This window comes from Nipponia nippon, unplaced genomic scaffold (genome assembly GCF_047370975.1).
Source record: "Nipponia nippon isolate SJK-2023a ecotype South Korea unplaced genomic scaffold, ASM4737097v1 scaffold_3, whole genome shotgun sequence".
In the NCBI taxonomy this organism is placed as follows: Eukaryota; Metazoa; Chordata; class Aves; order Pelecaniformes; family Threskiornithidae; genus Nipponia; species Nipponia nippon.
In genome coordinates this window covers 212,120-237,538 of record NW_028262347.1, presented here as the reverse complement: position 1 = coordinate 237,538, position 25,419 = coordinate 212,120, and the positions used below count along the sequence as shown (strand labels likewise).

At 54.1% G+C, this 25,419-nt stretch overlaps 4 protein-coding genes across 13 annotated transcripts; 3 read left to right on the top strand and 1 right to left on the bottom strand.

The window, feature by feature from the left end:
• Positions 1 to 1,641: 1,641 nt before the first annotated feature.
• On the top strand, positions 1,642 to 4,255 carry LOC148054429 (acrosin-like). Its single transcript, XM_087767007.1, has 4 exons — positions 1,642 to 2,391; positions 2,730 to 2,995; positions 3,112 to 3,257; positions 3,735 to 4,255. Exons 1-4 carry the CDS (start codon positions 2,213 to 2,215, stop codon positions 4,080 to 4,082), a joined length of 939 nt encoding a protein of 312 aa, XP_087623133.1. The 5' UTR covers positions 1,642 to 2,212; the 3' UTR covers positions 4,083 to 4,255.
• A 1,354-nt stretch (positions 4,256 to 5,609) lies between these two features.
• LOC148054428 (acrosin-like) lies at positions 5,610 to 9,620 on the top strand. The gene is made up of 4 exons (XM_087767005.1): positions 5,610 to 7,072; positions 7,411 to 7,676; positions 7,793 to 7,938; positions 8,416 to 9,620. The coding sequence occupies exons 1-4, from the start codon at positions 6,894 to 6,896 to the stop codon at positions 8,761 to 8,763; spliced, it is 939 nt and encodes a 312-aa protein (XP_087623131.1). The 5' UTR covers positions 5,610 to 6,893; the 3' UTR covers positions 8,764 to 9,620.
• Positions 9,621 to 11,001: 1,381 nt separating this feature from the next.
• On the top strand, positions 11,002 to 13,613 carry LOC148054427 (acrosin-like). Its single transcript, XM_087765309.1, has 5 exons — positions 11,002 to 11,232; positions 11,549 to 11,749; positions 12,088 to 12,353; positions 12,470 to 12,615; positions 13,093 to 13,613. The coding sequence occupies exons 1-5, from the start codon at positions 11,162 to 11,164 to the stop codon at positions 13,438 to 13,440; spliced, it is 1,032 nt and encodes a 343-aa protein (XP_087621435.1). The 5' UTR covers positions 11,002 to 11,161; the 3' UTR covers positions 13,441 to 13,613.
• On the bottom strand, positions 13,378 to 25,393 carry LOC104019910 (rab-like protein 2A). 10 transcript variants are annotated; one of them, XM_087765300.1, is made up of 8 exons: positions 25,233 to 25,393; positions 24,763 to 25,128; positions 20,645 to 20,832; positions 18,629 to 18,708; positions 17,579 to 17,690; positions 15,558 to 15,655; positions 15,230 to 15,313; positions 14,611 to 15,056 (listed from the first exon to the last, which is right to left on the bottom strand). In XM_087765300.1, the coding sequence occupies exons 1-8, from the start codon at positions 25,337 to 25,339 to the stop codon at positions 14,976 to 14,978; spliced, it is 1,116 nt and encodes a 371-aa protein (XP_087621426.1). In that variant the 5' UTR covers positions 25,340 to 25,393; the 3' UTR covers positions 14,611 to 14,975. The 10 variants fall into 10 exon arrangements, 8 of the variants coding, with proteins under 8 accessions (XP_087621429.1, XP_087621426.1, XP_087621434.1 ...); XM_087765308.1 differs by lacking the exon at positions 20,645 to 20,832 and having other exon boundaries at positions 24,763 to 24,842; positions 25,099 to 25,128; XR_015706432.1 differs by lacking the exon at positions 15,558 to 15,655 and having other exon boundaries at positions 14,992 to 15,056.
• Positions 25,394 to 25,419: the final 26 nt, after the last annotated feature.

Here is a 25,419-nt window from a genome sequence, read left to right as displayed (position 1 = left end):
GAGGTGGCCACACTTCACAGATCACTGAAGGAAGAGTTGGGGTCATTTCGGGAGAGGAATCTGGCAGGGACAGCAGTACCCAGGAAACCGCATCAGTCACGCCACGGAAGGCCAAGATGACCCAGCTAACGGCACCTGAAACACCAGCTCTGTTCACAGATGGGGCAAACCTGGGAGCAAGGGGGAACAAATAACCCGGGGAAGGTCCCTTGTTTGGGTGGAGACAAGGGCAGAGAAAGGGAGGCGTCAAGGAAGAGGAGGGGGATGTACAAGCATGGAAAACGGAGACAAGGGGGGATCAAGGAGCCAGTCACACATAAGCAAACTGCTGGGTGGTTTGCTTGTTTGACGGAGCCCTGCACCTCATCACCACGGCCCTTCCTACCTTCTTTTTGAGAGCGATTCCAAGTCCTCTTCTGTGTGGCCCCCTCTGTGCCCGGTGGGGAGGTGGCTCCAGAGGCCTGGCTGCCAGCAACGGCAGAAGGGAACACAGGCCATAGGGACCCAGCAGCTGGAAACACCGAGTGTCTGGGGGCAGCTGCTGGTGGGAGCGCTGTGGGCGCGTGCCGTTGGCTAGTGAAATAGTAAATAATTGTAAATAGTTTCTAAAGCTAAGGAGAAACAGTCATTTTCCAATTAGCAAAACTACTAACGCCTTGTGCCTTGGGAAAGGAATTTGGGAGGCAGTTAAAAGATATGAAAGCGTTTGCATAAGTAGCAAACTGTGGAAAACTAACGGCTCCAGCCTTGAAGAAGGCTAGATAAAAGACCGATAAAAGGGAGCATCTCGGCACCAAAGACCGGACGGTGGCCAGAGAAGCGTGAAGTTTGATCAAACTGCAGAAAGTGGGTGAAAGGTAAACGTGGCGAGGGGAGATCGCGACCGCCGACTCAACTCAGGACCGAAAAGACTTGCCCCCCCACCTGAAAGGGGCACGCGTGCTAATTTACATAGCAAGCGAGGCTAATTTAAGTACAGCAAACCAATAGTGTATGAAATGTTAATCACCAGCCGATAAGTGTAAATTTAGGCGGGTTTATACTGATCATGTAACCCGATAAATATGCTGTAGTTTTGTATGACGGTATGCACGTTAGGTGGAACGATCCCCCGTGTATCCCGTGCTGTAATAAAGAGAATGCCTGCTTCTTAATGCTACGTTGGTGTTAAGAGGTTTATTCCCGATTTCGGTGCAATGCCAGCATGCGTGCACCCAGGCGTGCACATACTTAGAGGGTGCAACACATGGGTACGCTGGACTCATCCCACTCGCACATCACTGCTTGCGTGCTGCGGCTGTAACCAGACTGGCGCTTCAACACCCAAGCATGTGCATACTGCCTGTAGTAGTTACATTCTCTGGTGTATGTTTTTTGGGAAGGACCTGCTGGGAAACAGCTGCAGAGAGCAGGGTGGCAGTGAACTTCCCAGAGAGGCTGGGATGCCCCACTTGATTTTTTCCCTGCTAAGTGTTAGCAGGCAGTGCTCAGAGCCAGGTGCTGCTGCCTGCCACGGGACCCGCACGCCCTCATCCCGCAAGCAGAGCATTCGGCGGGTGTCCGTCGGGGGTGTCCGTCGGGGGTGTCCAATCCCAGCTTCTGCCCCCCTCCTGCTTGGAACCCCCACGTTGCCCCCCCACCCCGAGAGGCCACCGTGGCCAGCACCCGGAACCAGCGGCTCTGTGACATCAGCCCGGGGCCAAGGGCACCGTGGGCAACGTGAATACGTGGGCACTACGTCGGCCGCTGCACTGGTGGTGACGAGCCCCCGGTTCTTGCAGTTGCCACGTGCTGCTGGCAGCGATGAATTTGCTCCCCCTCCTCGTCCTGCTGGCCATGTGCTGGCCTGTGCACGCCACATGGGACAGCTGTGGGTAAGTGGCCCGAGGCTCGGGGAGGGAGCTTGGGCAACCCTTATGGGGTTCACTGGAGGGTGCCCGCTTGTCCTCCGTGGCCACGCCACAGCTTCCCCAACCCCGTGTGGGAGCCTCAGTTCCCTGCCAGCAGCCAGGCTGCTGGCACAACTCGTCTGTGGGGCTCAAGCAGAAACAGGGGCGGACGGACGCACGCCCCATGGGGTTCCCTGGCCCTGCTGTCCATGCAGCGCCTTGTGGGGAGGGAAGACGGCTGACCTTCAGCCTCAACAGCAGCAAGCCGTCGAGCAGGACAGTAAGGAGTTTCTGGTTGCAGAGGGACCTGCGGGCTCCGGCCCATGGCTGCTCACTACGGCATGTCGCGCGTCGTGGGGGGCAGAGATGCCCAGCCAGGGGCCTGGCCCTGGATCGTCAGCATCCAGGATCCCTGGGTAGCAGGCACGGGCCATATCTGCGGCGGGTCCCTCATCAGCCCGCAGTGGGTCCTCACAGCAGCCCACTGCTTCATCAAGGCCAGGTAAGGAGGACCGGGGACCAGGGATATCCCCACAACACCGGCAGGTACCCTGCCTGCGCCACCACGCGCTACTCCCATCCCGTTTCCCTGCAGCACGCCCAGTGCCTGGGCACTCCCGAGCCCAGCTGAGAGACTGCTCAGGAGAAGGCTGGGCTCGTGCCACTGCTTCCTAGCAGCTGCCAGCCCGACATCCCTTGCGCCTAAGGCACGCGAGGGCAGTCGCACCCTCCGTAGCGCTGCTGCCCTCTCTCCCCTGTGAGGCGGAAGGCAGGGAACTGCTGGGCTGCTGCAGCACACGGCTCCGCTCCCCCTGACCCCTCTCTCCATCTGCCTTCCAGGCGCATCGCCATGTGGCGCGTGGTGATCGGGGCCACCCAGCTGACCCAGCTGGGCCCTGAGGTCCAAGTGCGCAATATTAAGCGGCTCCTGGTTCACGAACACTACAGTAATATCTCGCAGAGGAATGACATTGCTTTGCTGGAACTGGACCAGCCTGCCCAGTGCAGCCCCTACGTACAGCTTGCCTGTGTGCCCGACGCCTCGCTGAGAGTGTCACAGTTGACAGCCTGCTACGTCAGTGGTTGGGGCTCCACGACCGCAAGATGTGAGTTCCCAAAAAGCGCTCGCGTCCTGAGTGCAAGCTTGGCACGCTGGGGAGATGGGCTGGGGAGGAGAACTGGCAACGAGCTCCTGGGTGTTGAATTCCTTTCTGTGTCACAGCTGGAGGAGCAACGGATGTCCTGCAGGAGGCCAAGGTCCGCCTCATTGATGTCAACCTCTGTAACAGCAGCCGGTGGTACAGAGGGGCCATCCACAGCCACAACTTGTGTGCTGGCTATCCGCAGGGTGGCATCGACACCTGCCAGGTAGGGGCGTGCTACAAGTCAGCTCCCAGCACCACAGACAGCCCTGTCACAACCGCCCCAGCAGACCCCCGGCGCGGGCTTTGCCTGGCAAGTCACCCTCCCGCCCCTGGGTCCCCACTGCTGCTGGGGCTCACCTCCCCCATCTGCAGGTCCTTGCCTGTGCCCCACTTGTCCCAGAGGCCGGAGACTCTGCCCAGAAAGCCCATCCAGCGCTCTTGGCAGCCCATACGACCAGGTCCCAGCCCTGCAACACCCCTCTTCCCCACATCCAGGACCACTGTGCGGCTAGGAGAGAGCGAGCTCTACCTTACAGGCCCACGACCCCTTCCTAGGAAAGGCTCTGGAGGCTGCAGCAGCTGAGCAGAGCCGTTCTGTGCAGTGAACACAGCTCTGGCAGGTGCTGTGAGAGAGAAGGAGCCAGCCGGAGCGCCGACAGTGGCCCCCCAGTGCCACCTTAATGCTCTCTCCCCGCTGCAGGGCGACAGCGGTGGGCCTCTCGTGTGCAAAGATAACAACGCTGACTACTTCTGGCTTGTTGGAGTGACCAGCTGGGGGACAGGCTGTGCGAGAGCAAAACAGCCCGGGGTCTACACCTCCACTCAGCACTTTTACGACTGGATCCTGGTACAGATGGGACTGCGCCCAGCAGTCACGGCCACTCCAGCGCCACAGCCAGCCTTCACCTCAACCCCCGTTCAGAGGCCAACGCCAATACCAACGCAGTCGGGCAGCTTTACACCCTGCCCATTTCCACGCCAGAAGCTGGTGGAATTCTTTAATCTGCTGCAGGAGCTCCTGCAGGTCCTGAGGGGAAAAAAGGCTTGAGCAGCAGCATCAACGGGATCCAGTGCAGGCTGCAGAGTACCACGACCACTTCCTTCTGCGGCAACGCCTGCTGATCCAAAGGCCTGCTCTGTCCTGCCCTCTCTCCTCCGAGTGCACACAAGTCCTGAAGCTGACTTAGTTCTTGAAATAAAGTTGATGTTTTTCACAGCTAACCGTGCTTCAGTCCAATTCAGTCTCCTGTGCAAGGCGAGGACTTCCATGCCCGGCACCTGCAAAATGAGGCTGCAGGCAGACAGGAGGGCACAAAGGGAAAGAGTCACTCAGCGGGGCTGAAACCGTGCCCGCTCAGAGAGGAGGGTGCTCAGAGCGTGGGATGGAGAAGACTGGCACACTGAGCCTAGAAAGACGATAGGAAAAAATTATGTGATGTGCAGACAACTTCGGGGGTATGCATTAAGGCATGCAAGCTGATGATTAAGGCCTGGCGCAAGCCTTAGCTAACTGAACAGACTGTGGGAAACTGCTGAGCATGACAAGAGCAATTGCTGTCGATAGTAAACAGAGTGAGAAGCGGGCAGGAGTTAGAGTGCCATGAGGAAGAGACAGGTTCATGGGTAGTTACAGGGGACTGATGTGAGAGGTGGCCACACTTCACAGATCACTGAAGAAAGAGTTGGGGTCATTTCGGGAGAGGAATCTGGCAGGGACAGCAGTACCCAGGAAACCGCATCAGTCACGCCACGGAAGGCCAAGATGACCCAGCTAACGGCACCTGAAACACCAGCTCTGTTCACAGATGGGGCAAACCTGGGAGCAAGGGGGAACAAATAACCCGGGGAAGGTCCCTTGTTTGGGTGGAGACAAGGGCAGAGAAAGGGAGGCGTCAAGGAAGAGGAGGGGGATGTACAAGCATGGAAAACGGAGACAAGGGGGGATCAAGGAGCCAGTCACACATAAGCAAACTGCTGGGTGGTTTGCTTGTTTGACGGAGCCCTGCACCTCATCACCACGGCCCTTCCTACCTTCTTTTTGAGAGCGATTCCAAGTCCTCTTCTGTGTGGCCCCCTCTGTGCCCGGTGGGGAGGTGGCTCCAGAGGCCTGGCTGCCAGCAACGGCAGAAGGGAACACAGGCCATAGGGACCCAGCAGCTGGAAACACCGAGTGTCTGGGGGCAGCTGCTGGTGGGAGCGCTGTGGGCGCGTGCCGTTGGCTAGTGAAATAGTAAATAATTGTAAATAGTTTCTAAAGCTAAGGAGAAACAGTCATTTTCCAATTAGCAAAACTACTAACGCCTTGTGCCTTGGGAAAGGAATTTGGGAGGCAGTTAAAAGATATGAAAGCGTTTGCATAAGTAGCAAACTGTGGAAAACTAACGGCTCCAGCCTTGAAGAAGGCTAGATAAAAGACCGATAAAAGGGAGCATCTCGGCACCAAAGACTGGACGGTGGCCAGAGAAGCGTGAAGTTTGATCAAACTGCAGAAAGTGGGTGAAAGGTAAACGTGGCGAGGGGAGATCGCGACCGCCGACTCAACTCAGGACCGAAAAGACTTGCCCCCCACCTGAAAGGGGCACGCGTGCTAATTTACATAGCAAGCGAGGCTAATTTAAGTACAGCAAACCAATAGTGTATGAAATGTTAATCACCAGCCGATAAGTGTAAATTTAGGCGGGTTTATACTGATCATGTAACCCGATAAATATGCTGTAGTTTTGTATGACGGTATGCACGTTAGGTGGAACGATCCCCCGTGTATCCCGTGCTGTAATAAAGAGAATGCCTGCTTCTTAATGCTACGTTGGTGTTAAGAGGTTTATTCCCGATTTCGGTGCAATGCCAGCATGCGTGCACCCAGGCGTGCACATACTTAGAGGGTGCAACACATGGGTACGCTGGACTCATCCCACTCGCACATCACTGCTTGCGTGCTGCGGCTGTAACCAGACTGGCGCTTCAACACCCAAGCATGTGCATACTGCCTGTAGTAGTTACATTCTCTGGTGTATGTTTTTTGGGAAGGACCTGCTGGGAAACAGCTGCAGAGAGCAGGGTGGCAGTGAACTTCCCAGAGAGGCTGGGATGCCCCACTTGATTTTTTCCCTGCTAAGTGTTAGCAGGCAGTGCTCAGAGCCAGGTGCTGCTGCCTGCCACGGGACCCGCACGCCCTCATCCCGCAAGCAGAGCATTCGGCGGGTGTCCGTCGGGGGTGTCCGTCGGGGGTGTCCAATCCCAGCTTCTGCCCCCCCTCCTGCTTGGAACCCCCCACGTTGCCCCCCCACCCCGAGAGGCCACCGTGGCCAGCACCCGGAACCAGCGGCTCTGTGACATCAGCCCGGGGCCAAGGGCACCGTGGGCAACGTGAATACGTGGGCACTACGTCGGCCGCTGCACTGGTGGTGACGAGCCCCCGGTTCTTGCAGTTGCCACGTGCTGCTGGCAGCGATGAATTTGCTCCCCCTCCTCGTCCTGCTGGCCATGTGCTGGCCTGTGCACGCCACATGGGACAGCTGTGGGTAAGTGGCCCGAGGCTCGGGGAGGGAGCTTGGGCAACCCTTATGGGGTTCACTGGAGGGTGCCCGCTTGTCCTCCGTGGCCACGCCACAGCTTCCCCAACCCCGTGTGGGAGCCTCAGTTCCCTGCCAGCAGCCAGGCTGCTGGCACAACTCGTCTGTGGGGCTCAAGCAGAAACAGGGGCGGACGGACGCACGCCCCATGGGGTTCCCTGGCCCTGCTGTCCATGCAGCGCCTTGTGGGGAGGGAAGACGGCTGACCTTCAGCCTCAACAGCAGCAAGCCGTCGAGCAGGACAGTAAGGAGTTTCTGGTTGCAGAGGGACCTGCGGGCTCCGGCCCATGGCTGCTCACTACGGCATGTCGCGCGTCGTGGGGGGCAGAGATGCCCAGCCAGGGGCCTGGCCCTGGATCGTCAGCATCCAGGATCCCTGGGTAGCAGGCACGGGCCATATCTGCGGCGGGTCCCTCATCAGCCCGCAGTGGGTCCTCACAGCAGCCCACTGCTTCATCAAGGCCAGGTAAGGAGGACCGGGGACCAGGGATATCCCCACAACACCGGCAGGTACCCTGCCTGCGCCACCACGCGCTACTCCCATCCCGTTTCCCTGCAGCACGCCCAGTGCCTGGGCACTCCCGAGCCCAGCTGAGAGACTGCTCAGGAGAAGGCTGGGCTCGTGCCACTGCTTCCTAGCAGCTGCCAGCCCGACATCCCTTGCGCCTAAGGCACGCGAGGGCAGTCGCACCCTCCGTAGCGCTGCTGCCCTCTCTCCCCTGTGAGGCGGAAGGCAGGGAACTGCTGGGCTGCTGCAGCACACGGCTCCGCTCCCCCTGACCCCTCTCTCCATCTGCCTTCCAGGCGCATCGCCATGTGGCGCGTGGTGATCGGGGCCACCCAGCTGACCCAGCTGGGCCCTGAGGTCCAAGTGCGCAATATTAAGCGGCTCCTGGTTCACGAACACTACAGTAATATCTCGCAGAGGAATGACATTGCTTTGCTGGAACTGGACCAGCCTGCCCAGTGCAGCCCCTACGTACAGCTTGCCTGTGTGCCCGACGCCTCGCTGAGAGTGTCACAGTTGACAGCCTGCTACGTCAGTGGTTGGGGCTCCACGACCGCAAGATGTGAGTTCCCAAAAAGCGCTCGCGTCCTGAGTGCAAGCTTGGCACGCTGGGGAGATGGGCTGGGGAGGAGAACTGGCAACGAGCTCCTGGGTGTTGAATTCCTTTCTGTGTCACAGCTGGAGGAGCAACGGATGTCCTGCAGGAGGCCAAGGTCCGCCTCATTGATGTCAACCTCTGTAACAGCAGCCGGTGGTACAGAGGGGCCATCCACAGCCACAACTTGTGTGCTGGCTATCCGCAGGGTGGCATCGACACCTGCCAGGTAGGGGCGTGCTACAAGTCAGCTCCCAGCACCACAGACAGCCCTGTCACAACCGCCCCAGCAGACCCCCGGCGCGGGCTTTGCCTGGCAAGTCACCCTCCCGCCCCTGGGTCCCCACTGCTGCTGGGGCTCACCTCCCCCATCTGCAGGTCCTTGCCTGTGCCCCACTTGTCCCAGAGGCCGGAGACTCTGCCCAGAAAGCCCATCCAGCGCTCTTGGCAGCCCATACGACCAGGTCCCAGCCCTGCAACACCCCTCTTCCCCACATCCAGGACCACTGTGCGGCTAGGAGAGAGCGAGCTCTACCTTACAGGCCCACGACCCCTTCCTAGGAAAGGCTCTGGAGGCTGCAGCAGCTGAGCAGAGCCGTTCTGTGCAGTGAACACAGCTCTGGCAGGTGCTGTGAGAGAGAAGGAGCCAGCCGGAGCGCCGACAGTGGCCCCCCAGTGCCACCTTAATGCTCTCTCCCCGCTGCAGGGCGACAGCGGTGGGCCTCTCGTGTGCAAAGATAACAACGCTGACTACTTCTGGCTTGTTGGAGTGACCAGCTGGGGGACAGGCTGTGCGAGAGCAAAACAGCCCGGGGTCTACACCTCCACTCAGCACTTTTACGACTGGATCCTGGTACAGATGGGACTGCGCCCAGCAGTCACGGCCACTCCAGCGCCACAGCCAGCCTTCACCTCAACCCCCGTTCAGAGGCCAACGCCAATACCAACGCAGTCGGGCAGCTTTACACCCTGCCCATTTCCACGCCAGAAGCTGGTGGAATTCTTTAATCTGCTGCAGGAGCTCCTGCAGGTCCTGAGGGGAAAAAAGGCTTGAGCAGCAGCATCAACGGGATCCAGTGCAGGCTGCAGAGTACCACGACCACTTCCTTCTGCGGCAACGCCTGCTGATCCAAAGGCCTGCTCTGTCCTGCCCTCTCTCCTCCGAGTGCACACAAGTCCTGAAGCTGACTTAGTTCTTGAAATAAAGTTGATGTTTTTCACAGCTAACCGTGCTTCAGTCCAATTCAGTCTCCTGTGCAAGGCGAGGACTTCCATGCCCGGCACCTGCAAAATGAGGCTGCAGGCAGACAGGAGGGCACAAAGGGAAAGAGTCACTCAGCGGGGCTGAAACCGTGCCCGCTCAGAGAGGAGGGTGCTCAGAGCGTGGGATGGAGAAGACTGGCACACTGAGCCTAGAAAGACGATAGGAAAAAATTATGTGATGTGCAGACAACTTCGGGGGTATGCATTAAGGCATGCAAGCTGATGATTAAGGCCTGGCGCAAGCCTTAGCTAACTGAACAGACTGTGGGAAACTGCTGAGCATGACAAGAGCAATTGCTGTCGATAGTAAACAGAGTGAGAAGCGGGCAGGAGTTAGAGTGCCATGAGGAAGAGACAGGTTCATGGGTAGTTACAGGGGACTGATGTGAGAGGTGGCCACACTTCACAGATCACTGAAGGAAGAGTTGGGGTCATTTCGGGAGAGGAATCTGGCAGGGACAGCAGTACCCAGGAAACCGCATCAGTCACGCCACGGAAGGCCAAGATGACCCAGCTAACGGCACCTGAAACACCAGCTCTGTTCACAGATGGGGCAAACCTGGGAGCAAGGGGGAACAAATAACCCGGGGAAGGTCCCTTGTTTGGGTGGAGACAAGGGCAGAGAAAGGGAGGCGTCAAGGAAGAGGAGGGGGATGTACAAGCATGGAAAACGGAGACAAGGGGGGATCAAGGAGCCAGTCACACATAAGCAAACTGCTGGGTGGTTTGCTTGTTTGACGGAGCCCTGCACCTCATCACCACGGCCCTTCCTACCTTCTTTTGAGAGCGATTCCAAGTCCTCTTCTGTGTGGCCCCCTCTGTGCCCGGTGGGGAGGTGGCTCCAGAGGCCTGGCTGCCAGCAACGGCAGAAGGGAACACAGGCCATAGGGACCCAGCAGCTGGAAACACCGAGTGTCTGGGGGCAGCTGCTGGTGGGAGCGCTGTGGGCGCGTGCCGTTGGCTAGTGAAATAGTAAATAATTGTAAATAGTTTCTAAAGCTAAGGAGAAACAGTCATTTTCCAATTAGCAAAACTACTAACGCCTTGTGCCTTGGGAAAGGAATTTGGGAGGCAGTTAAAAGATATGAAAGCGTTTGCATAAGTAGCAAACTGTGGAAAACTAACGGCTCCAGCCTTGAAGAAGGCTAGATAAAAGACCGATAAAAGGGAGCATCTCGGCACCAAAGACCGGACGGTGGCCAGAGAAGCGTGAAGTTTGATCAAACTGCAGAAAGTGGGTGAAAGGTAAACGTGGCGAGGGGAGATCGCGACCGCCGACTCAACTCAGGACCGAAAAGACTTGCCCGCCACCTGAAAGGGGCACGCGTGCTAATTTACATAGCAAGCGAGGCTAATTTAAGTACAGCAAACCAATAGTGTATGAAATGTTAATCACCAGCCGATAAGTGTAAATTTAGGCGGGTTTATACTGATCATGTAACCCGATAAATATGCTGTAGTTTTGTATGACGGTATGCACGTTAGGTGGAACGATCCCCCGTGTATCCCGTGCTGTAATAAAGAGAATGCCTGCTTCTTAATGCTACGTTGGTGTTAAGAGGTTTATTCCCGATTTCGGTGCAATGCCAGCATGCGTGCACCCAGGCGTGCACATACTTAGAGGGTGCAACACATGGGTACGCTGGACTCATCCCACTCGCACATCACTGCTTGCGTGCTGCGGCTGTAACCAGACTGGCGCTTCAACACCCAAGCATGTGCATACTGCCTGTAGTAGTTACATTCTCTGGTGTATGTTTTTTGGGAAGGACCTGCTGGGAAACAGCTGCAGAGAGCAGGGTGGCAGTGAACTTCCCAGAGAGGCTGGGATGCCCCACTTGATTTTTTCCCTGCTAAGTGTTAGCAGGCAGTGCTCAGAGCCAGGTGCTGCTGCCTGCCACGGGACCCGCACGCCCTCATCCCGCAAGCAGAGCATTCGGCGGGTGTCCGTCGGGGGTGTCCGTCGGGGGTGTCCAATCCCAGCTTCTGCCCCCCTCCTGCTTGGAACCCCCACGTTGCCCCCCACCCCGAGAGGCCACCGTGGCCAGCACCCGGAACCAGCGGCTCTGTGACATCAGCCCGGGGCCAAGGGCACCGTGGGCAACGTGAATACGTGGGCACTACGTCGGCCGCTGCACTGGTGGTGACGAGCCCCCGGTTCTTGCAGTTGCCACGTGCTGCTGGCAGCGATGAATTTGCTCCCCCTCCTCGTCCTGCTGGCCATGTGCTGGCCTGTGCACGCCACATGGGACAGCTGTGGGTAAGTGGCCCGAGGCTCGGGGAGGGAGCTTGGGCAACCCTTATGGGGTTCACTGGAGGGTGCCCGCTTGTCCTCCGTGGCCACGCCACAGCTTCCCCAACCCCGTGTGGGAGCCTCAGTTCCCTGCCAGCAGCCAGGCTGCTGGCACAACTCGTCTGTGGGGCTCAAGCAGAAACAGGGGCGGACGGACGCACGCCCCATGGGGTTCCCTGGCCCTGCTGTCCATGCAGCGCCTTGTGGGGAGGGAAGACGGCTGACCTTCAGCCTCAACAGCAGCAAGCCGTCGAGCAGGACAGTAAGGAGTTTCTGGTTGCAGAGGGACCTGCGGGCTCCGGCCCATGGCTGCTCACTACGGCATGTCGCGCGTCGTGGGGGGCAGAGATGCCCAGCCAGGGGCCTGGCCCTGGATCGTCAGCATCCAGGATCCCTGGGTAGCAGGCACGGGCCATATCTGCGGCGGGTCCCTCATCAGCCCGCAGTGGGTCCTCACAGCAGCCCACTGCTTCATCAAGGCCAGGTAAGGAGGACCGGGGACCAGGGATATCCCCACAACACCGGCAGGTACCCTGCCTGCGCCACCACGCGCTACTCCCATCCCGTTTCCCTGCAGCACGCCCAGTGCCTGGGCACTCCCGAGCCCAGCTGAGAGACTGCTCAGGAGAAGGCTGGGCTCGTGCCACTGCTTCCTAGCAGCTGCCAGCCCGACATCCCTTGCGCCTAAGGCACGCGAGGGCAGTCGCACCCTCCGTAGCGCTGCTGCCCTCTCTCCCCTGTGAGGCGGAAGGCAGGGAACTGCTGGGCTGCTGCAGCACACGGCTCCGCTCCCCCTGACCCCTCTCTCCATCTGCCTTCCAGGCGCATCGCCATGTGGCGCGTGGTGATCGGGGCCACCCAGCTGACCCAGCTGGGCCCTGAGGTCCAAGTGCGCAATATTAAGCGGCTCCTGGTTCACGAACACTACAGTAATATCTCGCAGAGGAATGACATTGCTTTGCTGGAACTGGACCAGCCTGCCCAGTGCAGCCCCTACGTACAGCTTGCCTGTGTGCCCGACGCCTCGCTGAGAGTGTCACAGTTGACAGCCTGCTACGTCAGTGGTTGGGGCTCCACGACCGCAAGATGTGAGTTCCCAAAAAGCGCTCGCGTCCTGAGTGCAAGCTTGGCACGCTGGGGAGATGGGCTGGGGAGGAGAACTGGCAACGAGCTCCTGGGTGTTGAATTCCTTTCTGTGTCACAGCTGGAGGAGCAACGGATGTCCTGCAGGAGGCCAAGGTCCGCCTCATTGATGTCAACCTCTGTAACAGCAGCCGGTGGTACAGAGGGGCCATCCACAGCCACAACTTGTGTGCTGGCTATCCGCAGGGTGGCATCGACACCTGCCAGGTAGGGGCGTGCTACAAGTCAGCTCCCAGCACCACAGACAGCCCTGTCACAACCGCCCCAGCAGACCCCCGGCGCGGGCTTTGCCTGGCAAGTCACCCTCCCGCCCCTGGGTCCCCACTGCTGCTGGGGCTCACCTCCCCCATCTGCAGGTCCTTGCCTGTGCCCCACTTGTCCCAGAGGCCGGAGACTCTGCCCAGAAAGCCCATCCAGCGCTCTTGGCAGCCCATACGACCAGGTCCCAGCCCTGCAACACCCCTCTTCCCCACATCCAGGACCACTGTGCGGCTAGGAGAGAGCGAGCTCTACCTTACAGGCCCACGACCCCTTCCTAGGAAAGGCTCTGGAGGCTGCAGCAGCTGAGCAGAGCCGTTCTGTGCAGTGAACACAGCTCTGGCAGGTGCTGTGAGAGAGAAGGAGCCAGCCGGAGCGCCGACAGTGGCCCCCCAGTGCCACCTTAATGCTCTCTCCCCGCTGCAGGGCGACAGCGGTGGGCCTCTCGTGTGCAAAGATAACAACGCTGACTACTTCTGGCTTGTTGGAGTGACCAGCTGGGGGACAGGCTGTGCGAGAGCAAAACAGCCCGGGGTCTACACCTCCACTCAGCACTTTTACGACTGGATCCTGGTACAGATGGGACTGCGCCCAGCAGTCACGGCCACTCCAGCGCCACAGCCAGCCTTCACCTCAACCCCCGTTCAGAGGCCAACGCCAATACCAACGCAGTCGGGCAGCTTTACACCCTGCCCATTTCCACGCCAGAAGCTGGTGGAATTCTTTAATCTGCTGCAGGAGCTCCTGCAGGTCCTGAGGGGAAAAAAGGCTTGAGCAGCAGCATCAACGGGATCCAGTGCAGGCTGCAGAGTACCACGACCACTTCCTTCTGCGGCAACGCCTGCTGATCCAAAGGCCTGCTCTGTCCTGCCCTCTCTCCTCCGAGTGCACACAAGTCCTGAAGCTGACTTAGTTCTTGAAATAAAGTTGATGTTTTTCACAGCTAACCGTGCTTCAGTCCAATTCAGTCTCCTGTGCAAGGCGAGGACTTCCATGCCCGGCACCTGCAAAATGAGGCTGCAGGCTGACAGGAGGGCACAAAGGGAAAGAGTCACTCAGCGGGGCTGAAACCGTGCCCGCTCAGAGAGGAGGGTGAGGGTGCCATGGAAGAAGGGAACACAGGTCACAGGGGGCTTGAGGTCTTGGGGACAGCAGTTGGAACCACAAAGTATCTTAGGCCGGCTACTGGTGGGATCCCTGTGTGTGCGTACAATGCACCAGTGAACTTGAAACTGGACTCTCTCATGACCCAGGAGACACAGATCCAGAAAGTCCCAAGGTCTGCACCAATGACTGGGTAAGGAGCTTGACACCCAGCCACAGGTATTACATGGACTTAATTTCCATACTGTTATTTGAGGAATCTATGAACATGCTGTGCTTATGAATCTAGGGAGTGAAGGTGTGTTTCTGCTTCACCAGTAAACATCCAATCCTGATCATTTGGAAAGGCAGAACAGGACTGGGCTGTGTGCATGATTCTGTAAGTGGTGGTTACGTCTACATGGGGGCTGGTAAAGGCATTGCTCTGTCTATGTCAATCTGTTTTGCCGTTCACATTAATTGTGTAAGTCTGTGTGCGTGTTTGTCTATCTGGCTCTTTGGAATGCAGCGTAAGTCTCTTGAACACACACATGGGAACAGCGGCAGCCACATCCGTCAGGCTGGGATAGGACAAGCCTCCTGGCTGTGAGACTCCACCAGATTCAGCTCTAGTGGACCTGAGAGGAGAAATCCCATGTTCAGAAGGCTACTGGATCTGGCTGCTCTGTAACAGAATGGGGAAGGAAACCCAAAGAAACTCTGCAGCAGAGGGTGTCCACAGGGGTGGACCGAGAGGCAGCACGGGCTAAGCTGTGAAAGCAACGGGGAAGGCTGGCAGGTGGACTTGCACTGTAGAGTAACTGGACTGCCTTATAACAAAAGTGCAGGAAGGACGCATGCTCAAAGCTTTATAAAAAAAATTCTTTAGTGTTTGTTTTCTCCAGTAGGTACCATTAAAGCATCTGGGCAGGATCCTTCCCTGCGGGTCCAAGAGTGGCTTAGCTCTCCTGGCAAGCTTTGCCTTGCATGCAGTAACCAGCAACCATGTGGATACTCTCGCCCTTTCCTTGACCATCATGTGCAGTGGCTAGGCCCAAGTCAAGGAAGGTCAGGCCCAGACAGTCTCCCACAAGAAGGGGAGAGGCCCAGCTGCCCGTCACAGAGCTCTCAGGGCATCAGAAAAACCACTTTCCTCTGTGAAGGCCAGCTCTAACCAGCCCCAGAAATCTAGAGCAAAGGGAAAAAACAGACTCAGGGTCTGGGGCTCAGGCAGATGGGGGCTTCTCTTCAGGGCAGCTCTCCTCTTGATCCGACAAATCCTCACTCTTCTTCTGCAGGTCAAAGCTCTGGAAAGGAGCAGGACAAGGAACTGCTGAGAAGCATGAAAGCAACAGCTACACTCTGCTGCGGTTCTTTCAAATTTCATTCACCTTTGCCATAGGCTCTGCTTTCCCTGAGGGAAAAAAGAGCAGAGCTGCTAATCGCTGAGGAGGAATGCAGTAAGTAGAGCCTCTCTTACCTCCAGTTCTCGCATGACCTCGTCCATGAAATCTCCCGAATTCTGTTTGTAAGCAACTGCCAGTTTGATAGCATCATTGAAGAGCTGATGAGAAGGAGAATGCTTGTCACTCAGAGGAACGGGCGCTGCATTTCTGTAACGTATGGAAACTGCTCCCATACCCCAAGAAAAAAAAACAAACTCTGCAACTACCTATAGCTACCAGGACCTCACAAGTAGCCAAAGAGATGTACCAGCCCATTTTCTGCTCTCTGTGCCTACAGCAGTCTCCATGTCCTTGGACGGTAGAGGGGTCTCATGGATGCTGAGCCAAATAGCTATGTTTTACCTTCACTACATTGGTGCCATCTGCAGCAGACACAAAGTAAAAGGGCAAACTGAACTTCCGGGCAAAGTTGAAGCTTTTCTGGGTCACCTTCATATCCGCTGGGGGCAAAAAAGGGAGAAGTGGTCAGTAAGACATCACTGTAGGCAGAATGCCAACATATGCAGGAGTGGTGGAACAGATGGAGACCAGAGCCCGATTTAGCTGTCAAGGCCTCCTCACTGTAGTACAAGGCTAGGAGAGTCCTCCCCAAAAGCCATAGGGTTTTAAAAGCAATAGCATCAGCAAACCATTGACAAGAAGACAAAAAGAAAAGAGTTCTTGTTGGTTTATCCATGGTGCTTGACTAAATTATAGGTGGATTCTGATGTGCTCTAAACAAATAATGCTTTGCAGCTTAGAACATACCAGTTCACTTGCTGTGCAGCAACTATGAATGTTTTCCAGGCACATCCCTGTGGTTTTTGCTGTGTGTCCACATGACCTGGACACCATTGCCAGTACTCGTCATGCCTCTTCCTCCAGTTTGGCCTTTTTAACCAGAACTCCCCACTGCCCTTCTGCCATGTTACCTATATTCCTGTGAGTCAAGGGCACGCTCACAGTGGTCAAACGACTCAACTCATATATTTTTACTTAACAAGCAGTTAAGTCCAGCTACTCCAACCTCAGTAGGCCAGAGGCTTTATTTCAGTTTTGGAACAAATCTACTGCATATTTACAGGACGTACTGACACAGCAGTAACAGCTCAGAGTTTTGATAGATAGACAGCCTGTATGCCAGCACAGGAGGAGGAGGGCTCCAGATGATCCGCCTTTTCTCATAGAAGCAACAGCTGAAGTAGTTCAGACTCCAAATGCTTGCCCATGAGCACGGCCCAGGCAGCCGCGCCCCACCTCTCTGCAGGAAGCTGGATCAACTGTTCTGCAGACTGGGCCTGCAGCTGTGGGCCGATCATTTCCTAGTCCAAGTGGAATACAGCAAACGAAAGCAAGGCAGAGGACGCTCTTGGAGCAGCGTCCACTCACACACAGAACACTAAGAGCAGGATTCATCTGCACAGAGGTTCTGTCTACAATACGGCTGTGAACACCAAGTCCCTTTGCCTCGGACTTCCCGTACAGTCCGTGCAGTCAGGGGGTTCAAGGCTGGCTTGACACATCCCACAAGAAAGGCTTTTATTAGGTAAGATCAGTCATGCCCTAAACCACACCACTGAACCAAATGAACTTCCGTAGACTACAGTGGGAGCCCAGACACCTTATTCAGGTGCAGACACCTACTCATAGCTGCGATGATTTCTCCCACGAACATCAGCAAGGAAGCCCATGCCTGACACTGTACTTGACAGAGAACAGCAGGAGACTGTGGTCCTAAGGGTATCTGTTCTCTCGTTGATGCTGAGCAGAAAGCTGATGCGTTACGTGCTCTCACAGGACGCAGGAGACAGATCACAACCCAAATGACAGCAATAACAAATGCCCAGCTGGCGTTCCTAAGAGGAGGGCATCATCCAATCACCTGCAGAGGAAGGTGAGCACTTGTGCCAGCAGGTATATTCAGACACCTTAGCACAGAGGAGTCCCACAGAAACCTGCAGGCTGAATTAGCAGGACCAAGGCAGTTACTGACTGTATCAGGGGAAGCCACATAACAGGTTATGCTCTTTTTCCAGCAAGACATCCTGCAATTTTTGACTAGGTACTGCTCCAATCAGCTTTTGGGTTCTTGCTGGATGAAATGGGCAGCATGGTAAGGACAGAATTGGAAGGACATCACTTGAATAAACTTCAAATGGAGCAGATTTGTATTTTTAGTTGCTAGAAAATCAAGGACAAGAGCCTATAAGACAGCACGCAAGGTCAGTAGAGGACACAGCTATTCATTTGGTAAAATACAGCCCTGAGGGACTTACGCTCAAGAACTCATCTGGACCTAACAGAGGAATGACATTCTTTCTCAGCCAGGTCAGAAGAGAATCACATCCCAATCCTGAGAGGTTGAAAGAAGAAGATATACTCACCATCAATTTTGTTGGCCACCACAATGCAAGGAATCTCTGGGCGGAATTCTCTCAGCTCCTTGTACCAGCTGTTTAAGTTCTTGTAGGTGACTTTCCGCTGCACATCAAACACCTTCCGAAAAAGAACCAGCTATCATGAGGCCACCAGCAGGACAGCTCCTGATCAACCCACTGCACCAAAACCAAGTCCAGAACCCAGAATTTTCCCAGGAGGACATCAACAAAGGAAACTGGCCTTTGTTAGAAAGGATGAAAGAGAAAAGGGAGACTATCCAGCACGCCTTGAAACATGCAGCCAGCCCGTTTCTTTGCATGACACAGGAAACAGTCCCTCATTTTCCTTTACATTCTTATTTTGTACTATGACAAGCACTCTATCACCCATGACTGTGAACAAGCACTGGGAAAGATCTGTTCTGCTCAGGAGGGTCAGATGTGAGGCTTCTGTGTTTTAACAATTAAAATATCAATGAAGTTGACAGATGCTCACAAGTGATGAGAGTTAGAGCAACAGTACAAACCAAGACACCTAAGAAGTCAGGAAACAAGAGTGATTTGAGCTAATAAACGGGAAGCGCAAAGTATAGGAAAATGGAAAGGGCAGAAGACCAGAGAAGAACGTCTTATGTAGTACCCCTGCCGAACACGTCAGATCAGTTTTGTACTACGTAATCCAATAGTCACATCACAGAACAAGAAAGGAACGCCTGCCCCCTCGCATCACCTGACAGGACTGCTTCTAAATAAGTACATTCAGTTGTATGTACCACCTTACACAGTGACAAAAGGAAGGAAATTTAGAAGACAGCAAAGCCAGGGAATACAGTAAGAGTGCTATCAGGAAAGACAGAAGAGAGCTAAACATACCCAACTACACTGGTTTTATCTGCTGAGAGAAGAAAGAACAATACAGGAAAGTTTTTTAAACCACTGGAAGAGACGAGAAATATAAGGCAGCATAATCACAAAAAGTAACATACAAGCTAAGTGTCAGCTGGGACTGTTATTAGTCAAAATCCCATCAGATCACAGCTGAGGCACTGCCCTTACCATGATACAAGCGTGAGCCTTATGGTAATAGGATGCATGCATGCTCTGGAACCTCTCCTGTCCAGCCGTGTCCCAGAAGTCTGTAAGACACAAAAACCAAGCTCAGAATGACACAGCTTTCCAAGTTCTGTTTTCCTCACAACTTAAATCCAGGGCACAAAGCCCAGGCCATCTACTCAGGGTCACAAGTTAGGTTTCACCTCGCTAATCTGAAACACTCCAGGGCTAAGAGATTATGCAAAATTAGGCCCTTTTCTTAGCTAGGCTTAGCTGTGAGCTGTGCTGACACTGAACATTGCTATAAACATATTAGCAAAAGAGAAGTCATCAGTAGACATGACTTATAAAGGACAATAAGACAAAGCTAGTCAAAAGTGCAGAGTGATAACAGCGTATGGTACTTCGTCACTAGAGATGACAACACGAAACAAAATCTAAACATCTGAAACCAGCTTGATTTCTGACACAGTGGTAAATAGCCAGGTGCCTGCCATAGGAAACGTGCCATCCCCTTTCGCAGACAGTCTAACTCTGCTCTTCCCGGGAGCACGTTCTAAAATGATGAAGGGTAAGTGAGTGAGCCTGAGACAGACATCTCCCCATTCGTTAAGGACCTTGTAGACTAGGTATGATGAAGCATACCTGAACAGTCATCAACATTTTAATGCCTTTTTCTGTTTGTGCATCTCAGGTAGAGATCTCCACTCCACCCCGACTGGATTTATAGGCTAATATTTGTGTCTTATTTGCTGTATAAATTTACACAGCTTCAATTAAGACCCAACAGATGTTGTTACACTTCTGTCAGCTAGACTGAAGCGTGCCACCCCACCTAAAGCAAATAAGCCACTTTCCTTAGTGTTGACTTTGCATTGAAACTACTTTCTGACTGGATACTGTATCAGCCTTGCAGGATGGTGGCTTCCTAAACTGCCCAGAATAGAGACAAGTCCTCATCACACCACATATGCATTCATTTTGGGTAGTTTCGCTGAGCTGCTAAAATTGCCTGATCCTTTTAATGTGCCATTTCAGAATCCTCACTTACAAGAGAAAAAGAGGTGCCGGTGACCACCACCTCCTGAATGGCCCTGAATTAACTTCCCAGCCAATGCAGCAGCTGTCGTGAGAGAACTTGCCATGGCTTACTGAAAAACACTGCTGCTTTTACCGCTATATCCTTCAGATCTTGCCTGTCATACCCCATGTCTCCAGATATACTCCAGAACATAGGAATTTATCAACCTTAAAATCCTTGGGAAAAATAAGATTCACAGAGCAAAGAAATACACCACATTTTAATGCAATCCTAACTCTACCACACGGAATTTGGTGATGGCCACCAAGAACAGCTCAGCAGACTAAAAATCAAACTAGCAAGGGGAGTGGTAATTCTGCACAATGTAAAGTCTTCAGATCAAACTACCTGCCTTTACAAAACCACGCTTCCTGACCGACTTCTCTGCAAGGTAGCTCGGATGATCAGCGTTATGCTCGTAAAAGGTGAAGACAGAAGACACTGTGACCTCCTGTATAACGTAGGCCAGATGAATTACTTAAACTAGAGCAAGTTACTTAATACAGTATAAATCTATGTTAAAAATAAGTCCCTGACATATGAATCCATACTTTTGCAAGTTGCCTTAATAGTAATTTCACTTACTGGTTAAAAAAAAAACAAAACCACCTTATCTTTTATTTGAGTTTACCCAACATCAGCTAAAGTCTGTTAAATATTTCTTGCTATGCTGAAGCCTCCTTTTGTACCAAGTTCCCGTTCTCTGATGTTTTACCTTCTCCCTGAGAAGTTAACCAGACTGAGTCTCTCATCATTAGGCCCCTTTTAACCATATTTCAATTGTTCTCATGGCTCTGCTCTGAAACCTTGTACTGGGCGTAAGTGGCAAGGTTTTTGCAAGGGGCAGGGGGCTGCAGGGGTGGCGTCTGTGAGAAGACACAAGAAGCTGACCCCGTGTCAGGCAGAGCCACTTTCAGTCAGCTCCAAGAGAGACCCACCTCTGGCCAAATCACACCCAGTCAGCGACGTTGGTGGTAACATCTTTAAGAAGGTGTAAAAACCGCTGCAGTTGGATGTGCCCTGAAGGAAGCTGCAGCCCACGGAGAGCCCACACTGGAGCAGGCTGCTGGCAAGAACTGTGGCCCGTGGAGAGCAGCCCGTGCAGGAGCAGGTTTTCTGGCAGGACCTGTGTGTGGCCCACGGGAGACCCATGCTGGAGCAGTCCCTTCCTGAAGGACTGTACCCCACGGGAAGGACCCATGCTGCAGCAGTTCTTGAAGAACTGCACCCCATGGGCAGGACCCAAGTTGGAGAAGTTTGTGAAGGACTGTATCCCATGGGGGGGACCCCAGGCTGGAGCAGGGGAAGAGTGTGAGGAGGAAGGAGCAGCAGAGGCAAAGTTTTATGAACTGAGCGCAATCCCTATTCCCTATTCCCCTGCACCGCTCGTGGGGAGGAGGAGGTAGAAGATTTAGGAGTGAAGTTGAGCCTGGGAATAAAGGATGGATGATGGAGGGAAGGTGTTTTTAGTTTTGCTTTACTTCTCACTATTGTACTCTGTTACAATTAATTGTCAATAAATTAAATTATTTTATCATAGAATCACAGAATGCTTTGGGATGGAAGGGACCTTTAAAGGTCATCTAGTCCATCCCCCCTGCCATGGGCAGCGACAGCTTTCACTAGACCAGGTTGCTCAAAGCCCCATCCAACCTGACCTTGAACACTTCCAGGGATGGGTTATCCACAACTTCTTTGGGCAACTTGTTCCAGTGGTTCCCGAGTGTCACCACCCTCAGTGTAAAACGTTTCTTCCTTATGCCCAGTCTAAACCTACCCTCTTTCAGTTTAAAACCATTGCCCCTTGTCCTATTGCTACAGGCCTTGGTAAAAACTCTTTCTCCATCTTTCTTATAAGCCCCCTTTATATACTGAAAGGCCGCAATAAGGCCTTCCCAGAGCCTTTCCTGCTCCAGGCTGAACAAACCCAACTCTCTCAGCCTCTCTCCATAGCAGAGGTGTTCCAGCCCTCTGATAATTTTTGTGAACCTGCTACAACAGGTCCATGTCTTTCTCGTACTGGGGATCCCAGAGCTGGACGCAGTGCTCCAGGTGGGGTCCTGAGCAGAGCAGAGGGGGAAAATCACCTCCCTCGACCTGCTGGCCACGCTTCTTGATACGCAGCCCAGGATCAGCTGGCTTTCTGGGCTACAAGCACACATTGCCGGCTCATGTCTAGTTTTTCATTCACCAATACAGGGGAAAGGTACAGTGTTCAACCATGTAGAAAGCTGGTGCAAACAGGAAGGGTAAAAAACTTGTTCAGTGTCCAGGAAACACAGGAAATAACTGGTTTACCTTGTATAAAGAAGATTTGCATTAAGTATCAAGAAAGAAAGACTTTCTAGCAGTAAGAACCCTGATATGTTGGAATAGATGGCCTAAGCAGTCTTTGTCATTGGAAGTCTTTAAGTACATAACATATATATATATATATTTATCAGTGAAAAGTATCATGAAGTAAAGAGTTTCTCCTGTGCAGAGATGTGCAAGATATCCTCTCGCGGTCCCTTCCAGAGCTGCAATACACTGAAAACACAGAAATTGTAGCGATACAGGCAGCAGTACAGAATATCAATTCAAGCCACAGAATAAGATAATGTTTTTCTTGAACTGCCATCTAGAACACACAATGAACAACACTGTGCTGTCAGAGGCTAATTCACATAGGTTAAAGCAATGCTGCATTGGCATAAAAAAAGAGAAAGTTAGCACTTGTGGTAAAACTGAAGTTATGGGATATTTGAGAGTTGACTGACAAACAGATGACTGCTAATGCTAGGACACCTGTAGTCTATCAAAACAACTAACAAAGGTTGAGATAAAACAAGTAGTATTTTATGATAAGATCATACAGGCTGGACATATCCAGAGAAAGAATTTAAATATTCTATAAACTTGAAATATAGCAATTGGTACATACACCCAAAGTAATTAGCCAGTCAAAAATACCCGATAAAAGGATGACCAATAATAGAAGATTGTGTTACAATGTATTAAAAATCCAGCAACTAAAATAGTAGACCTACTGAAGTAATCTATGGCATGGATTTTTAGAATTGGTGCTGATAGGCAGCTAAATCCCACTGTTGACTATTTTGTAATTAGCATATGGCATATTTCTTCTCATTTATTTACTATATTAACAGAGTAAAGGAGTCTGAAGACAGTTTCATACTGCAGCTAAGCTGATATAAGACCTACCTCGCAAGAAAGAGCAAGCTCACTGTCTACTCTTCCTTCCTTTGCCTGTGCATTCCCACTGCCCCTTTCCCCAGCACTGCTGTGTATAAGCCTCCACGGTGAAATGTTTTAGGAAGCCAAATGAGTAGAAACCCATTCACTTATTTTGTGAGTGGTTAATATGCATGGTTAGCTTCCTGAGCTGGCTTGACAATGGACAGGACTAGACCTATAAGTGAACGCTGGTGGTACACAGGGGAAAGGGACTGTAACTTTCACAGGCAGCTAGCTTAGCTTCATGACAAAATTTAAATCTTAGTTAGCTTAGTTCCATCGCGACACTGCATCCTGAGCAACAAGCACTTTGACTAACAGAGACTAACACAGCTAAATCAGGATTCTTGCAGCAATTACTTTGACAGGTATTCAGGTCCTTGAAAAAAACAAAGATAATCTTTGACTTAGATATCCCCTTGCCTGGAAGTCAAATGTAAAGGATTACTGGCATAGCTGAAGAACCTAATAACTGAACAGCGATCTGGCCTGGTAGATGAGGGGAAAGTAGTGGCTGTTGTCTACCTAAACTTCAGTAAGGCTTTGGCACTCTCTCCCATAAGAGCCTCATAGAGAAGCTGTCGATGTATGGGCTGGATGAACAGACAATGAGGTGGATTGAAAACTGGCTGAATGGCCAGTCAAGAGGGTGGTGATCAGCAGCATGAAGTCTAGTTGGAGGCCAGTAACTTAGCAGTGTACCCCAGGGGTCAATACCGGGTGCGATCCTGTTCAACACCTTCATTAATGATCTGGATGATGGGGCACATCGCACCCTCGGCAAGCTTGCAGATGACACAAAACTGGGAAGAGTTGCTGATACACCAGAGGGTTCTGCTGCCATCCAGAGGGACCTGGACAGGCTGGAGCAATGGGCTGACAGGAACCTCATGAAGTTCAGCAAGGAGAAGTGCAAAGTCCTCCACCTGGCGAGGAACAACCCCATAGCACCAGTTTATGCTGGGGACCACCCAGCTGGAAAGCAGCTTTGCAGAAAAAGCCCTGCGGGTCCTGGCTGACACCAAGCTGACGGGGAGCCAGCAATGTGCCCCTGCCACAAAGAAGGCTCATGGTGTCCTGGGCTGCATTAGGCAAAGTATTCATTTGCCTCTACTCAGCGCTGGTGAGGCCACACCTCGAGTACTGTGTCCAGTTCTGGGCTCCTGAGTACAGGAGAGACATGGACATGCTGGAGAGAGTCCAACAAAGAGCCACTGAAATGATTAAGGGACACGAGTGTCTCTCCTGTGAGGAAAAGCTGAGAGGGCTGGGACTCTTTACCCTAGCGAAGAGAAGGCTCAGGAGCGATCTCATCCATGAGCATAAATACCTGAAGGAAGAGCATAAAGGAGATGGAGCCAAGCCCTTTCCAGTGGTGCCCAGTGACAGGACCAGAGGCAACGGGCACAAACTGAAACATAGGAGGTTCCCTCTGAACATCAGGAAACACTTTTTCCACTGCGGGGGTGACTGAGCACCGACACAGGCTGCCCAGAGAGGTTGTGGAGGCTCCCTCCTTGGAGACATTCAAAAGCCATCCATTGTCCTGGCCTGCCTGAACAGATGGTTGGACAGGATGACCTCCAGATGTCCCTTCCAATTTCAACCATTCTGTGATTCTGTGATCCCTTCCTTCCCCCATTTCCCTGCCGACAAACCGCTGTTTGGCATCCCCTTGCCCACCGCAAGGAACTCCCCTGCCATGTTTTTGCATCCATATGCTGCATATGCCAACGGCACCGCCGCTGTTTCCCTCTCTGCACACAGCCAGAATCGCCCCGGGGCCCACGGAACACGTAGCAGGGCGCTCCCCACTTACCCACGAGGACCGTCCGCCCGTCCACCCGAGCACGGTGCTTGTGGAGCGTCAGGGCGAAGGTGGAGAGCTGCTGGGGGCGGCTGCGCCCGCGTTAAGGAGCCGACGGAGGAGCACGTCCCCCCATCCGCAGCGACCGCCGGCGCCGGGCCGCCACCCGCTCCCCCGGCCGGGCCCGCCGCAGCTCCCCGGGCCGGGCCGGGCCGGGCCGCCCGCTCGCCCCCGCCACGCTCCGCCGGGCCGGGCCGCCACCTACGCGGCGGCGCGGGGCTGCTCGGGGTGCAGGCCCGGGAATACGGAGGGGAACTAGGGGCCGCGGGCGGCGCCCCGCAAGGATACAAGCCGTCGAGCAGGAACCTCTCCAGCAGCCTGCGGAAAGAGCAGCACACAGCCGTGAGGCCGCGGGGCCGCGCCGCCCCTTCCCGCCCCGCGGGGAACCGGCCGGGCAGCGGCGCGCCCGCGCGGCCACGCACTTGGACTTGCCCACGGCGCTGTCGCCCAGGCAGATGATCTTCACGGTCTCCTCGGCGCCGGCCGCGGCCTCATCCCGGGCCTGCTCCGCCGCCGCCGCATCCGCCATGGCGCCGCCGCCGCGTCCGCGCTGCTACGCGACACGGCGGGCCCCGCCCCCGCCTGCCGGCCCCGCCCCCGCCTGCCGGC